Source organism: Oryctolagus cuniculus, chromosome 1 (genome assembly GCF_964237555.1).
Source record: "Oryctolagus cuniculus chromosome 1, mOryCun1.1, whole genome shotgun sequence".
NCBI lineage: Eukaryota > Metazoa > Chordata > Mammalia > Lagomorpha > Leporidae > Oryctolagus > Oryctolagus cuniculus.
The window spans coordinates 212,583,556-212,600,636 of record NC_091432.1 but is presented as its reverse complement, the minus strand read 5'-3'; the positions used below and the strand labels follow the sequence as shown (position 1 = coordinate 212,600,636).

The 17,081-nt window shown below is 41.6% G+C and overlaps 1 protein-coding gene across 3 annotated transcripts in view; it reads left to right on the top strand.

Annotated features, from left to right (window-relative positions):
- Positions 1 to 17,081, top strand: part of ELP1 (elongator acetyltransferase complex subunit 1) — a 74,150-nt gene that overhangs the window by 41,572 nt on the left and 15,497 nt on the right. For all 3 annotated transcript variants that reach the window (XM_051842674.2, XM_070070982.1, NM_001082655.1), the window contains 5 exon segments: positions 231 to 379; positions 2,321 to 2,444; positions 3,417 to 3,514; positions 4,939 to 5,140; positions 8,003 to 8,064. In XM_051842674.2, the coding sequence (XP_051698634.1) occupies positions 231 to 379; positions 2,321 to 2,444; positions 3,417 to 3,514; positions 4,939 to 5,140; positions 8,003 to 8,064 (635 nt within the window).

The following is a 17,081-nucleotide window of genomic DNA, read 5'->3' as shown; positions in this document are numbered from 1 at the left end:
AGGTCAAACATGTGGCCCTTGGGTCACCATTTGAAGACCTGTTTGAGTTTTTTTGAATGCTGCCCTACAAAGCATGTAAAAAAGAGTCAAAAGTGTATATGTTCATCTGCTGTCCAGTTTTATAGGGAAAATGTTCTACTTTGTATTTTTTGTTATATTACTAGGTTTGTGGCCCCCCACCCCCCACCCCAAGTGGTTTTATTCTGTTTTGTTTCCTCAAACACTGACAGGGAATGCTCCATCTGACCCTGATGCTGTGAGTGCTGAAGAGGCCCTGAAATATTTGCTGCTTTTGGTAGATGTTAATGAATTATATGATCATTCTCTTGGGACCTATGACTTTGACTTGGTCCTCATGGTAGCTGAGAAGTCACAGAAGGTAGGTGGAGTTAGTATTTTTTACATCATTTTGGCTCTCTCTATATAATTTTGCTAGAATGGAACCCTGCCCCTGATAGTGCCATGTCTTGTCCAGGGTTACCGTCTGAGTACAGGATGGGAGGCAGGTCTGTGAGTCTCTATGGCCATGCCACACTCCTAAACCTAACTCTCTATCATAGTTCTAGGCCTGTTAAAATGTTTTGATTGCTTGGTTGAGGAAATGAAATAAAATCATATGGTTATTTTTAAGGTTATAGATATATGTCTGAACTAATTCTTTTTTTTTTTTAAGATTCATTTATTTATTTGAAAGTCATAGTTACACAGAGAGAGAAGGAGAGGCAGAGAGAGAGGGAGGTCTTCCATCCGCTGGTTCACTCCCCAGTTGGCCACAGTGGCCGGAGCTGTGCTGATCCGAAGCCAGGAGCCAGGTGCTTCTTCCAGGTCTCCCACGCGGGTGCAGGGGCCCAAGAATTTGGGCCATCTTCTTACTGCTTTCCCAGGCCATAGCAGAGAGCTGGATCAGAAGTGGAGCAACCAGGGCTCGAACTGGCGCCCATATGGGATGCCGGCACTGCAGGCAGCAGCTTTACCCACTGCACCACAGCGCCGGCCCCATGAACTAATTGTTTTCTTACAGAGAGATGTCACAAGTGGTTCATGTCCTGCTCTTTGTGATACGGCTCTTTTTTGTAGTGGGAAGTGGGAACATAGAGCATAGGAAGGCTCACAGTCTCTTTTCCCAGCTTGGTATGTGTGCTGTGGTCAGAAAGTGGGAGCATCACTGCTCTAGGTATTTTATTTGTTTTTTTACAGCCTCATTCTCTTCCCCTGTCATTACTTTCTTAGCTATTGCCAGAGTAATCCTTCATGTCTCGGCTTCAAATCCTGTGTGAGTTCTGCATTGCCCCGAGGATAAAGTTCAGAAGCCATCAGTACTTTAAAAAACCTTCCCTGATTTCACCTCTGTGTGTGTTTGAGTTCTCATCTCTGCCCTTGGAGGACAGGCAGAGCTTTTGTCCTTCCTCTTTCACAGCCACCACCACCACGTGCCTTTGCCAGTAGCATTACTTCTGCCACCTATGGGCTGGTGCTTCCACTGCTCTCACCCGCATATTCACCTGGCTGATTCTCACTCAGCAGGTCAAATGGTGCAAGGTGGCAACTTCCCAGTAAGTCATTTTTGCCTCCCTCTAGGGACTGGAGGCTTCTGTTGTATCCAGTGACTACCCCTGTCTCCTTCTAGGATATGTTTCCTGAGCTTAAGGTTACATTCTGTTGCATTCTTTATACTTAGTAGATTCTAACTAAACGTTTGTTGATTCAATATTTTGGCCCACAGTTATCTTCTGTATCACATATGCATGAACCTTTAATTATGTAGTTTCTTGTTTTTTTCTGATTTTATTCTTAGGTGTATTCCTCCTGGTTAATCAGTGAAATTGCATTCAGAACAGGAAACATGTCTTCTTTAGGAAAATAAATAATTTGTGATAGTCCATGGCACCAAGCTGGACATAATGTCAAATATTAGTGTGGTAGGGCCTCAGAGCTCTCAGAGCTTAGCTTAGCATAACTATAGCATGTGGTGTTTGCAGATGGAGGGCACGGAATATTGTGAAAACAGTAACAAGAGCATACTCTTAGAAGAAATTTGAATATCTTCTAGATTAGAGCCTTGTTTCCTTATTAGCTATGACATACAAGTGGCTGATATGAGAGTTGAAGATTAATCATGACAATTGTTATTCCACATATAAGCAAATACGTAGATGTGATTTGTACCAAAATTTGTTTGATGTAGTTTGATTTTATATACTATATATTATTAATATATACATCTGGAAATTATAAAGCTTTGGGTTTATTGCTGTAATTGTTATAGGTATTTTTATTTTCATATGTAGATGTCACAAATAACACAATTCTTATTTTTTAGGATCCCAAAGAATATCTTCCATTTCTTAATACACTTAAGAAAATGGAAACTAATTATCAGCGGTTCACTATAGACAAATACTTGAAACGATATGAAAAAGCCATTGGCCACCTCAGCAAATGTGGTAAGTGGGAGGATAGTATGTTTATTTCTGCTTCAAATCTTCTTTGGACATAGTTAAGTTGTAAATTAAGATAAAATGTTAATTTAGGGGCTGACATGGCATAGTGGGTTAAGTCGCCACCTGCAGTGCCAGAATCCCATATGGGTACTAGTTTGAGTCCCAGCTACTCTGCTTCTGGTCTAGGTCCCTGTTATTGTACCATAGAAAGCAGTGGAAGATGGCCCAACTGCTTGGGCCCCTGTACTCACGTGAGAGACCTAGATGAAGCTCCTGGCTCCTGGCTTGTCTGGCCTAGCCGTGGCTGTGTGGCCATTTGGGAAGTGAACCAGTGGATGGAAGATCTCTTTTCTCTGTCTCTCCCTCTCTCTCTGTAACTCTGCTTTTCAAATAAATATATTTATTTGAAAAACAAATATATATTAGTTTAGACAGAGCCTGATTTCACTTTTCAGTCCTGAAGGCTTTAGTGATTATGTTTGTTTTACCTTATTGTGCCACATGTTCTGAGAAGCTGAGGGTAAAGCAGATCAGTTCAGTGGGCTGGAGGAACTCGCTGAACTGTAAGATAGCACAAACCCTTCTTGGGTTAAGAATGAGCACCTCCTAAATTAACTTCATTGTCTCTAAGTTAAAATTGATAATTTTCTCTTGTGGTCTTTGCACACATGTGAAGGATACCCCCAGCTACCTGCAGTGAGTAGTGAGGTTCCCCTTTCCCCCGTCCAGTGCCCTGAAACATGGTTTTAGTTGGAAGTGATGGCATACTGATCCCAGTCGGTGCTTCTCCTTCCTCACTATATTCGGTGGTGCTCATTAAAAATTCAGGTTCCTGAATTCCGTTTTCCAGGCACTCTTGATCATGTTGGTCTTAAGAAGTCGCTCACTGATTTTTCCGGGGACAGTTGGTGTAAGTGGAGGGTGTTGTGCTTCCAAAGTCTTAAACTTGTGTTTGTGTAAATCTTATCCCTGCAGGTCCTGAATACTTCTCAGAATGCTTGAACTTAATAAAAGATAAAAACCTGTATAATGAGGCTCTGAAGTTATATCCACCAACCTCACAGGAGTACAAGGTGTGTTCTCTGTGGGATGACACTCTGATTTGCTTTATGCATTAGTTGGAAAGAGATGAAGATCCTGAGTTCATAATTTCAAGGTTTATCTGAAAATGCACTGGCCTCACATTTACCCTCCTATCTGAGAGACTGGCTCTGACCCACTGTGAAGAAATGCCCAGGATGGAAAGCAAGTAGCTATCCCTGGCCCCTTACCCTGAACACCACAGTAGCTTCTACATGGGGTCCCCTACTGCTGCCCCACCCATCTTCCAGTGCAGCCTCATGCTGCATGACTGATGAGCCTAACAAGCACAAACTTTCCCATGTACTTCAGGAGAAAGGGAGTTTTGTTTTACTTGTTTCTTAAATATTTATTTACCTTTACTTAAATGCCAGACACTTGCCTTGCAAGCCAGATGTATTGTATGGCCTCAGTACCCTGTAGTGCACAATTTATAGATGAGGGAACAACTTACCTAAGTGTCTGGGGCTACAGCATGCAAACACAGGGAAGGGAGGCCAGGCTGTAGCCACCAAGCCTGTGCTGTCAACATCACTCTTACCGTGCCTCCATCACCACCACTTCTGGTTTGTCTGCAGATCCCACACCTGTCTCTGTGGTTTGCCCCGTGTTTAACACTAGCTTGGCCCCTCTCCACATTCCCAGTTACTTGGAGGTAGTTGCACATTGTGCCTCTGCCAGCTCTACCCTCCGCTTCCTTTAGCCCTGTTTGTCCATCAGACCTCCTGAAACTCCTTCCTGAAAAAGGTGCCAAATGCACAGTTCCCAGAATACTTGTTCTTACGAACTACCAGTTTGTGGCTTTGTCTCCGCTACTGGGTTCTGGGTTCCTTAAGGGCAGGAATTCCATGCCTTGTCTGTGTCGCTGTCTAACACCAAGCCTGAAGAAGACAGGATTTGGCCAATGACTGCCTCTTTGCTCTCATTTTCTGTTCCTCTTTCCTGTGCTCTTCTGCTGCAGCCACACCAGCCTTGTTGTTCCTCAAACCTGCTGTGCACATTCCTGTCAGAGGCCCGGGTGCCTTCTGTGCTGGTGATGCAGCACTCTCCTGATGTCTCACACAGCTTCCTCTCACAGCCCTGAGATGGGGCTCCCATCCCACTCTGCCACTGTATCATGTCCATGAGGCCATTCTTTATCACTGGAAGAGCAGGAACTCGGTAGTGGATCTTGTAGGGTTTGTCACATTGATTTTGCTCTTTGCCTGGCACATATGTTGGAACTCAGCAATTATTTGTTGAATGAATAAATGACATACCCCAGAAGGTTTTGAATGAATAGAAAAATTATTGGACTAACTGATCAACGAAAGGATTTTCCCATGCAGTTCAAGGGTTTCAAGTAAGTGACTAAGGTAGCCTAGAGTGAAATGATTGTCATATTTCCTCATCCACCCTAAATCTCCTCTTGTCACAGGACATCAGCATTGCTTATGGAGAACACCTGATGGAGGAGCACCAGTATGAACCAGCGGGACTGGTGTTTGCTCGCTGTGGGGCCCATGAGAAAGCTCTCTCAGCCTTTCTGACTTGTGGCAGCTGGCAGCAAACCCTCTGCATGGCAGCCCAGCTTAACATGACTGAAGAGCAGCTGGCTGGCCTGGGCAGAACTCTGGCAGGTTTGCATGGTCGTTTATTTGTCTACTTCTCTGAAAGGTTTTCCTGCCCCTTTTTTTTGTTGTTTGTTTTGCTTGTGAGTAGGGCAGCATACCTAAGACAGTCTCATACTCACTGATAAAACTTAGAATGGTTTACTAAGTAAGGTAAAGGTTAAGCTGCTGCAACAAGAGTCCTGAATACACTGGCATACTAAAGAAAGTAGTTTATTTCTCTCACAGGAGGACCCATGAGTCCTTCCATTGTGTGGCTCTGTGGTCTCTTAGGCAGGCGGTTGTAGCTGGGTTATCTCCATATCTTGTGTTCAGTCCTTGGAATGGAGAGCAAGGCCAGAGTCATGAGAAAATAATACTTACCATTAGTTTAGAAACTACCTGGAAGTTAAACAGTCACTTCTGTTTCATTTCAGTCGCTGAATGTATGTCATGTGGTCACACTAAACACTGTTTAGCTGGGGCCATGTGCTCTGTCAAAAGATAAAGATGAATCTCCCTCTTTTTTTTATTTGAAAGGCAGATTTAGAGGGATACAGAGAGATCTTTTATTTGCTGATTCACTCCTCAAATGACTGCAACAGCCAGGGCTGGTTCAGGCCAAAGCTAGGAGCCAGGAGCTTCATCTGGGTCTCCCAGGTAGGTGCAGGGGCCCAAACACTTGGTCCATCTTTTGCTGCTTTGCTAGGTGCATCAAGAGGGAGCTGGATTGGAAATGGAGTAGCTGGAACCTGAATCGGCACGGATGCTGGCACTGCACCACAGGGCTGGCCTCAAGATGACTCTTCTTAGACCACAGATTGTTGGAAACAGTAACAGCTGTGGGCATTAGGTGGTAGAAAAGGCCACATACACCAGCAGTGTAAAGCAGACAGTTCTGCTGCTTCAAGGCCTAGAGATTGCCTGAACCACAGGCAAGGCTGTGGTTCTGATTTCTCAGATTGGAAGAGAGTAAGGATGCCTATAGAAGAGAAGAGTAGGACCCTGCCTTCTCAGCAGTACTTTGAAGTAAAAAATGACCGATAGACTTTCCCCTTTACCTTTTTTGTCCTAGTCCGTTTTCTGTTGCTAGTAACAGTATCACAGACTGGGCAAGTGATAAAGAAAAGAGGGCTATTTTGGTCCTGGTCTGAGGTTGAGAGTGTGGATCTGATGATAGCCATCTTGCTGTCAGAGTCCTGAAGCAGCATGGGGCATCACTTGGTGAGAGATGGAGTATACATGGTTCAGGCAGCACTTGTGTTTATGTGTTGTGGTCTCTGTCCCTCTTCTTACAAAGCCACCAGTATTTCATCATGGAGATTCACCTGGATAAACCTCATCTCATCTAATTGCCTCCCAACGGCCCCACCTCTAAACACTAGAGTTGGATTAAGTTTCCATTTTCTTCATACCTCACAATGGGGAGTGAACCCTAGTAGGAGCTGGGGTTTGAACATGAGACAGACCATAACATTCTTTTTAAAAGTCTTTATAAATACTGTTTGGTCTCAAAAAACAAAAGAAGCACTCCTGAAAAAAAATTCCAGATTGTAGCATGTTGAATTTATGTTCATGTTCTCCTGTGTTATTCATGTAATTCCTTTTTCCTTGGGATTATAAAAATTTTGAGATTATTGCATTTCTTTTTCTGGTTATTAGATCTGTAGACTCTTCTATAATCCTCAGGTTTCCAAGATAAACTCTTCTGTTTACTGTTGAGTATTTCATATTAAGGCCTATTAATTATTCATTCTGTCTCTGTTACTTCTGCATTAGCAACTTAAGTTCTTAGGGACCAGTATTGTGGCCAGTGCATTAAGCTTCTCCTTGCATCCCATAGTGGAGCACCTATTCAAGTTCTGGCTGCTCTGCTTCCGATCTTGCTCCCTGCTAATGTACCTGGCAAAGCAGCAGAAAATGACCCAAGTACTTGTGCCCCTGTCAGCCACATGGGAGAACCAGCCAGCGTTCAGGATCCTGGCTTCAGTCTGGCCCAGCTCCAGTTGTTGAGGCCATTTGGGGAGTGAACCAGTAGATGGAAGATCGCTGTCGCTCTCTCATGCGCACACTCTCTCTCTTGTTCTTTCTCTGTTGTGTGTCCTCCCTCTGTCATTCAACCTTTCAATTACATCTTTAAAAGAAAAAGAAACTTATGTTCTTGGATGTTTATCCCATCTAGCTCTGTTCTTGGGATCTGTTAACTCTTTAGTATTCTTTACGACTCTTAGTATTGCTGTTTACCAGGTCTTATGATGAACTATACCAGGTTCTCTTACATGTTAAGCAGGAAGGTGGGAGGGGAAGTGATCAAAGATTTTGGGGTAATGTTACCCAGTGGAAGCACTGTGAGTGCACATTTAACTTAGACAGTTTTGCACAATCAGCAAAAGACAAAACATAACTTGAAACAGTGGAGATGACTATCTATTTTGTTTTTAATGATGATGTGAGTGAGCATGAAATGGGAGGCAACAATCTGTCAGCTCCTTTCCAAGCCTTGCGTTCTGTGTGCCTCTCATAGTATGTTTATCTCACCTGGGATGAGAGTGATTCTAGAATCTGAAGACACTGCATGACCCCAAACATAAGCCAACTACCTCCATCTAGTGCTCAACCAAGGAAACAGCAGCTTTTTCTGTAGCAGAAATAGGTGGATTAGTGAGGTCGGTTTTGCATCTCTAAGCCTTTGGAAGCATTTTTCAAAGCTAGTCTTGATTATTTGTGATTTTTCTAATCTGCTAAATTTACATTCTGTCATTTAAGATACGATCTATTCCCCTCACAGAAACTCATGGGTTATATAGTTTGCTGCATAATAAAGACATATGGAAGAGGCACTTTGGCCAGCGAATCTGTTTAACTTTGTTGTCAAATGCCTGTTCTTTGCAGGAAAGCTAGCTGAGCAGAGGAAGCACAGTGATGCAGCCATTGTTCTGGAACAGTACACCCAGGTAAGCTTGGTTCCTCCTTCATAAAACTCTCCAATCTGCCAAAAAGGACTTCCCAGTTGTACCTTCATCATAAAGATTAAAGGACATTGTAAAGTCCAGAGATAGTACTGGCCCTGAATATCTTTCTTCTTGCTGCCTTGACTTAGAAATTTAAATTCAACACATCTAAATACAGGTTGATCATCCGTAATTCCATATTCATAGAGTTCCAAAATCCAAAACTTTTTGAGTGATAACACAATGCCACAAGTGAAAAACCTCACTTGAGACCTTATGAGACAGGTTGCGGTCAAAATTCAGGCACACTAAAAGTAATTGTATAAAATTAACCTTCACGCTAGGTGCATAAGTATATGAAATGTAGATTAATTTCTTGTTTAACCTTGAGTCTCTTCCTGAAGGTATCTGTCTCATTATGTATATGCAAGTAGTCCAAACTATGCAAAAATCCAAAATACTTCTGGTTCCCAGAATTTCAGATAAAGAGTACTCATAAGTGTAAGTTCCATGAAGGTTGAATACACAAGAGGTCCATGATAGTATATAGTAGTGGTTTAACCTTGATAGAAAGTACTAGAATAAATCTCAAGGTAGTTGTCTTTGTACAAGTAGAAACAGTGAGAAAGGACAGTTAGGAAACAAAGTAATTGAACTTGTGGATATTCTTTGGCTTTTATTCCTGTTCTCTCCATGGGAAATATTGCTATTGTCTCCGGCAGCTTGATAGGTTCCAGTTATACCATGGATTATAAAGATAAGTACCCATATGAGCTTTTGATATAATTGTAGTATTTGTTATGAAAGTAATAAGGATTTACTGACACAGGCCACAGACTAACAGGATTCATGTACATAGTTGACATCAGGGATTACTGCCTTGTAGAGCTTTGACCTTTGATGAGAGAATGTTGGTTACAATTGTTGCTGGTGGCTGCATTTCTTGACATAACTATTTTTAAAATATCTGAGTGTAATAAGTGAAAGAATATAACTGAAATTGTTATCATTAGAGCTTGGAAAGAAAATATGCTGAGTGATTGCATTGAAAATATCAATGAATAAAACATGCCTACAAGGATAGAAAAGTTGAGGTGGAACAGTATCTCACCAAGTCAATTAAATGGATAATTTGCCACCATCTTTTTTTTAAATTTACAAAATATTAACTCATGAAGTTAATATTGTGATATACTTTACATCTAATAAAGTTCAATCACCAGTTTTAAGTGATGAATTGTCTGAATTTTGACAAATGTCTACAGCCATGTAAGCCACACTGTCACCCCCTCATGATATGGAACATTTGTAACACCCCAGAAAAATTCTTTGCTTTCTGCTTTGCAATCCATCTTCTTCTGCCACTTCCAGCCTCTGGCAACCACTGATATTTAGGATTTTATATGAATAGAACCATATAAACAAATGTGTACTCTTTAGTCTGGCTCCTTTCACTCCTGTGATGCCTTTGAGATTCACCTGTGTGCGCTTGTATCTGTAGTTTCTTCTTTGCTGCTGAGTAGCACCTCGTATGGATCCGTCTTAGTTTGTTGATCTGCTCACCAGTTGATGTACATTTGTATTATTTTCACTTTGGCTTATTATGAGTAAAGCAACAACTAGTCTCTGTGGAAGGAGTGGGAGGGTGAGGTCACATGGTAAGTGGAGGTTTACCTTCACAAGGCTGCAGAACTCCTGCAATGGCTGCACCATTTTGTGTTCCCACCAGTGAAAGAGTGCTTTAGGTACTTCTGTGCTCCCAGCACTGGTGTATTACCTGTAGCTACATAACAATTTACTGGAAAACTTAGCAACTTAAAACAACAAACACCTGTTATCTTGCCATGTCTATGGATCAGGAATCTGGGCAGGGCTTAGTGGCCTCTGACTCAGAGTCTCACAAATCTGCAGTTAAGGAATTGGGCTAGAGTCATCTCAAAGTTTAATTAGTTTTTCCAATGTTTTATTAGGAGTGTATAGAAATATAGTTGGGATAGGTGTTTTTGTTTTTGGTATATCCCTTCGTATACTAAAGCTTTGCTAAACTCATTTATTAGTTCAAGAAGCTTTTGCAGCACTGGTTTTGTGGTACAGCAGGTTAAGCTGCTGCCTTTGACGCCGGCATTCCAAATGAGCATTGGTTCAAGTCCCAGCTACTTTACTTTCCATCCAGCTCCCTGCTAGTGCTCCTAGGAAAACAATGGAAAATGGCAAAGGTGCCTGGGCCTCTGCCACTCACATGGGAGACCTGGGTGGAGTTTTGGGATCCTGGTTTTGGCCTGGCTGAGCCCCAGCTATTGAGGCCATTGGGGAGTAAACCAGTAGATAGACATCTCTCTTTCCCTGCCTGTCCCTCTCTCTAACTGCCTTTCTTTTTTTCTTTTTCTTCTTTTTTTTCTTTCTTTTTTTTTTTTTTTTTTTGACAGGCAGAGGGGACAGTGAGAGAGAGAGAGACAGAGAGAAAGGTCTTCCTTTGCTGTTGGCTCACCCTCCAATGGCCACCGCGGTCGGTGCGCTGCAGCCGGCGCACCGCGCTGATCTGATGGCAGGAGCCAGATACTTCTCCTGGTCTCCCATGGGATGCAGGGCCCAAGCACTTGGGCCATCCTCCACTGCACTCCCTGGCCACAGCAGAGAGCTGACCTGGAAGAGGGGCAACCGGGACAGAATCCAGTGCCCCAACCGGGACTAGAACCCGGTATGCCGGCGCCGCAAGGTGGAGGATTAGCCTAGTGAGCTGCGGCGCCGGCTCTAACTGCCTTTCAAATAAAATAAATAAATCTTTTTTTAAAAAAAGTTACACAGAGAAGGAGAGGCAGAAAGAGAGGTCTTCCATCTGCTGGTCCACTTCCCAATTTTTTTTTTTTAAACAAGCTTTTGGATAGACTCTGTAGGGATTTTTACATTAGTAAACATGGTTTCTATGAATAATTTTAAATCTTTCTAATTCATATTTATATATATTTTTTTCTCTTTTATTTCATTGCTAGGACTTCTGGTATAGTGTTGAGTAGGAGTGGTAAAAGTGGATATCCTTGCCATTTCCCTGATATTAGGGGCAAAATTCAGTCATCTTTTATCGTGAAGTATCATTTTTAATTTTATTATTACTATTCATTCTCTCTATTGCAGGGGTTGTTTAAATACCTGTGGCAAACCTAGCCTGCTGCCTGTGTTTGTAAATAGTTTTATTGGACAGCACAGCCATGCCCACTTGATTACATATTGTCAGTAGCTGCTTTTACACAGCAGTACACAGTTGAGGAGTTCTGACAAAGAGGGTATAACTCACAAAGCCTAAAATATTTTTTGTCTAGCCTTTTACAGAAAAATGTGCAACTCACTGCCTGCTTAGTTGAAGAAATCTTTCTATTCCTGGTTCCAAGAGTTTTGTTTTGTTCTGTTTTTTTTTAAACCACAAATGTTGTTGGAATTTGTCAAATACATTTTAACTGTATTTTTTTGTTTTGTTTTTAGACTAGTGATATAGTAAATTATATTGATTGATTTACAATTATGAAACCTCCTTTGCAACCCTGGATTACACTCTTTTTTCTTTTTTTAAAGATATACTTATTTATTTTGAAAGTCGGGGTTATAGAGAGGGAGAGATAGAGATATCTTCCATCTGCGGGTTCACTCCCCAGATGGTGGCAGCATCCAGGACTGTGCCAGGCTGAAGTCAGGAGCCAGGGGCTTCACTGGGACTCCCACATGGTGGCAGGGGCCCAAACACTTGGACCATTTTCCACTGCTTTTCCCAGGCCATTAGCAGGCAGCTGGATGGGAAATGAAGCAGCCAGGATATGAACCCATTTGGGATGCCAGCATTATGGGTGGTAGCTTTACCTGCTGTGTCACAGTGCTTGCCCCCAGGGTTATACTCCTTGATCATCATGTGTTATGTTTTTTCTGTATTGGTGGATTGGGTTTGCTAAAATTTTCTTGAGGACTTTCATGTTTGTGTTAATGAGGATTTGAAGTTTCCTTATGTCATCGTTAGTTTTCCACCAGGTTTGGTGTATTAGAATAATGGTGCCCTCAACAGAGGGGAAATGTTCCTGTTCCTCTTTTCCTAAAAGTTTGTGTGGAATTGAAGTGAGGAGTTCAGCTCTTGGTTACAAACCTGTGTGTCGTTTTTTCAAGCCTGACCCAAAACAGTTGCAGACTTCACTTGGGACGCCTCAGGGGGAAAAGCTGGCCTCCCCTCACCAGATTTGGGGTACTGCCAGTGTGCTGGTGGTTGCTGCTGCTGCTGCTGCTGCTTCTTGTTAAAGATTTATTTGAAAGGCAGAGGAACAGAGGGCAGGGGGGAGATCTGTAACAGCCTGGCCTGGGCCATGCCAAAGCCAGAAGCCCTGAATTCCATCCTGGTTTTCCATGGGGTTGGCAGAGTACCAATCCTTTGGGCCATCTGCTGCTGCTTTCTCAGGTGCATTACAGGTTTTAAGTGAGTTGTGGTCAAGGATTCACTCCCACTTGTAGGTCTTGCCCTTCATGTAGTTGCATTCGTAGCCATGGCACTTTTATTTCTAAATTTTTTTATCTGAGGCCTTTGGCTAAGTCCAATTCAGGCACCTCTGCTGAGGCCTGTCTATGGGTGGGGATGAGGGGGGTGAGAAGCCTTGAAGACATTTTTCTATTCTCTTACTACCCAATACTTTTCTGCTCCTAGCGTTTCCACTTCGAAGCCCCATGGCCACTCCCAAGGCCCATAGAACTGCTGGAGTTATGTTGTGGGCTTCTTTAGCAGTGATACATGTTTGTATTGATCCACCAGATCCTCTCCTGGTGTTTTTCCTTTGGGAAGAATGAAACAGAGGGAGTTGGCACTTAGTGTGGTTTTAGCCTCTTGCTTGTACCAATGCAGTTACTAAAGGCTTAACTCTTTTATTTTTGACTTGTTTAATCAGCTCCTACAAGTCTTGGCAGCTCCTCTCTCTCTCCCAGCTCAGCTGAGCTTGTTATGATATTTTCCTTAAATATTTAGTAGAATTTACCATTAAAACCATCTGGGCCTGGAGTTTTCTGTGTTGAAAGGTTTGCACTATGAATTCTATTATTAGTATACAAAAGCCTATTCAAGTTAGACATTTCTTCTGGAATGGGCTGTGGTAGTTTATATCTTCCCAAAAAAAATCAGTCCATTTCATTTAAGTTGTCAGACTTCCTGGTATAAAATTGTTTATAGTATTGTTACCATGTTATTATCCAATAGGATCTTGAATGATGGCCTGTCTTTCATTCCAGATACTGGTTATTTGTGTCTTTTGTTACGATCAGTCTGGCTAAAGATTTATCAGTTTTGTTGTTTTTTGTTTGTTTGTTGTGTTTTAAAAGAGTGAGGTGGAGCCTGCGTTGTGGCACAGTGGGTTAAATCACTGCCTGCAATGCTGGCTCCCATAGGAATGCCAGTTCGAGTCCCAGCTGCTTGACTTCCAATCCAGCTCCCTACTAAGGTGTCTGGGAAGGCAGAGGAAGATGGGCCAAGTACTTGGGCCCCTGCCACCCATCTGGGAGACCCAGATGGAGTTCTGGCTCTTGGCTGTAATCTGGCCCAGTCCCAGCTGTTATAGCCATTTGGGAATTGAACCAGAGATGGAAGATCTCTCTCTTTATCTCTCTATCTCTCTCTCTCCCCTTCTATCTCCTCCTCTCACTCCTCCTCTCCCCCATCCCCCTCTCTCCCTCCCCTTGGTAACTTTCAAATTAAAGAAATCTTTAAAAATAAATAACTAAAAGAATCAGCTATTTAATTGTGTTTCATTAATCTCTGTTTATTTTTCCCACTTCATGCTTGCTTTGTGTTAAATTTGTTTTTTATTTTCCTAGTTTTTCATAAAGTGATGGCTTAAAGTAATTGATTTGAGACTTTTTCTCAAATCATTTAATGCTATAATTTCCCTCAAGCACTGTTATGGTTATATCCCATGAAGTCTAACATGTAGTGTCTTCATTTTCTAATTTCCCTTGTGATTTCTTCATTGACTCTGGGTTATTTCAAAGCAGATTGCTTAACTTGCAGATACTTGGAGATTGTCCAGCCATGTTTCTGATACTAATTTCTACTTTAATTCTGTAGTGATTAGAAAGCATAATTTTTGTTAATTCAGTCATCTTTCTGTGCAGCCCAAAATATTGTCTGTTTTAGAGAATGTTGTGTGTATACTTAAAAGAACATGAAGTAGATTGTTACTGGGTAGAGTTTTCTGTAAATGTTAACTAGATTAGGTTCACTTTAGCAGGAATCTAGGTCAGACAGAAGTAGAGGAGCTGGGTATTGGCACTGGCACTCCCCAAGTGGCATCATAACCGCTAAACCAAACACCCACCCCCAATTTAGTTGGATTAAGTCTGCCATCTTGCTGATTGTTTTCTATCTAATTGATCCTTTGTTTTTTGGGTTATTTTTCCTTGCCTTCTCTTGGGTTTAGTATTCTTCATAAATGCATTTTATCCTGTGCTTGGTTTATCTATACTTTTTGTTTTAATATTTTAGTGCTTGCTGTAGGATTGACAATAAAAATCACTAATTTATCACAACCTCCCTTTAAGTAATCGTGTACCACTTCATATATAGTGTAAGAACCTTACAAGTTATACTTTCTGCTCTCTGGTCCTTTTTGCTAAAGTTCATGGCATTTGAATTCTGTATGCTCTCTGCTGTGGCCCGGGAGGGCAGTGGAGGATGGCCCAGGTGCTTGGGCGCCTGCGCCTGCATGGGAGACCAGGGAGAGGCACCTGGCTCCTGGCTTCGGATCTGCGTAGCTCCGGCCATGGCGGCCATTTGGGGGGTGAACCAGCAGAGGGAAGACCTTTCTTTCTGTCTCTCTCTCTCTCCCTGTCTAGCTCTATTTGTCAAATAATAAATAAATAAATAAATAAATAAATAAAAAGAGAGAGAGAGAGAAAGGTCTTCCCTCCGTTGGTTCAATCTCCAAATGGCCACAACGGCTGGAGCTGCGCCGATCTGAAGCCAGGAGCCAGGTGCTTCTTCCTGGTCTCCCATGTGAGTGCAGGGTCCCAAGGACTTGGGCCATCTTCTGCTTTCCCAGGCCACAGCAGAGAGCTGGACTAGAACCGGCGCCCATATGGGATGCCGGCGCCGCAAGTGGAGGATTAAGCTAGTGCGCCACGGCGAATTGGTTAATATTTAAGGAGATTTAAAAGTGACTCCAGCATGTCATATTTCTTCTCTTTTTTTTTTTTTAAGAGAAGCTGGAAATAGTTAAGTTGTAAAACTGTGAAAATCATAGGACTAAATCTTCATAATGCTGGATTTGGCAGAGGAGTCTGAGACTTATTACAAAAAAAGCAGCAAAAGAAAAATAATCAGTAAATTGGATTTCATAAAGATTAAAAACTTCTGTGTATCAAGGACATGATTGAGAATATGAAAAGCCAAGTTATAGAATGGGAGAAAACATTAGCAAATTATATATCTGATAAGGTCTTATATCCAGGATATACTTGTAAAAAGAACTCCTATAACCCAGTAACAAAAAACCAAATAAACTAATTTTAAAATAAGGGGAGAATTGAATAGTTATTTTTCCAAAGATAGATTGTCAGCAAGCACTTGAAAAGATGTTCAACATCATTGGTCATTAAGGAAATGCAAACCAAGACCACAACAAACTATTACTTAATACTGCAAGAGTGGGATTGTCTGTTTTTTAATGAAGATACAGTTTCAATTTTGTAAGATGAAAAGAGTAAATCAACCATCTGGAGATGGTTGGCCAATCGTGAATTTTCTTAACATTTATGAAACTGTATTCTTAAAAATGATTAAGATGGTAGATTTTATTTATTTAGTTTACCACAATTTAAAAAAAAAAAAAAAAAGGAAAATAAATGATGACAAGGTTTAAAGAAATAAGAACCTTCATACATTGCTGGAGAGAGTATAAAATTATGCATTCTCTGGGGAAAACAGTTTGGAAACTCTTTGAAATTAAGCAGTTAACATGTGACCCAGCAGTTAACTCCTAGATACATACATTCAAGAGAAGTAAAAACATGTCCACAAAAGACACTGGTACATGTCTGTTTATAACAGCATGCTTCATGGTAGCCAGAGGGGCAGACAACCCAGATGCCCCTCCATGGATGAATGGGTAAACAAACTGGTCTGTATATAAAATGAAATACTACTCAGAATGAAGAACTGATATGTGCTGCAAGTTGGAGGAACCCTCAAAACATTAGGCTAAGTGAAAGCAGTCAGACACCAAAGGTTACTATTGTTTGGTTCCTTTGATGAGATGCATCCAGAATAGGCAAATCCAGAGACAGCAGATTAGAGGTTACCAGGGGAATGCTGGGAGTGGGAAATGGGGAGTGATTCATCAGTGCATATGAAGTATATGGGACATGGGAAAACTTTAGTCCTTTTTTTAAAAAAATATATAGATTTTCATCATTTTGTTTTTATCAAGTATCTTTTATGCCTAAAAATATATATATTTATTTCATCTACTTGAAAAGTAGAATGACAGAGATCTTCACTCTGCTATTTGGCTTTTCAAATGCCTGCAGCAGTCAGAGCAGAACCAGGCCAAAGACAGGAGCCCAGAATTTCATCCGGGTCTCCCACAGTTGGCAGGGGCCCAGGTACTTTAGCCATCATTCTACTGCCTCCCAGAATGCAGTAACAAAGTTATATTGGAAGCAGAAAAGTCAGGACTCAGACCAGGCATCCCAAGTAGTGGCTTACCTTGCTGCACCACAACGTCCACCCTGGGGTACTGAAAACTTCTGAAAGTAAGGAGACCACAGCATTAGAAATACATTAAGTACCAGCAGTTGTATAAAGTGACCAAGTCAGTGTTATGTGAATTTTGCCTCAGTGATACACACACTCACTCATATTCTACAGGTCAGGCAGCACATTCTACTGTGTTCCTTTGTGATTTGGGGTATGGGAATAAAATATTTACTTTTATTAAATCTTTAATTGAAAAATAACATTTTTTCAACTTTTATTTAATAAATATAAATTTCCAAAGTACAACTTT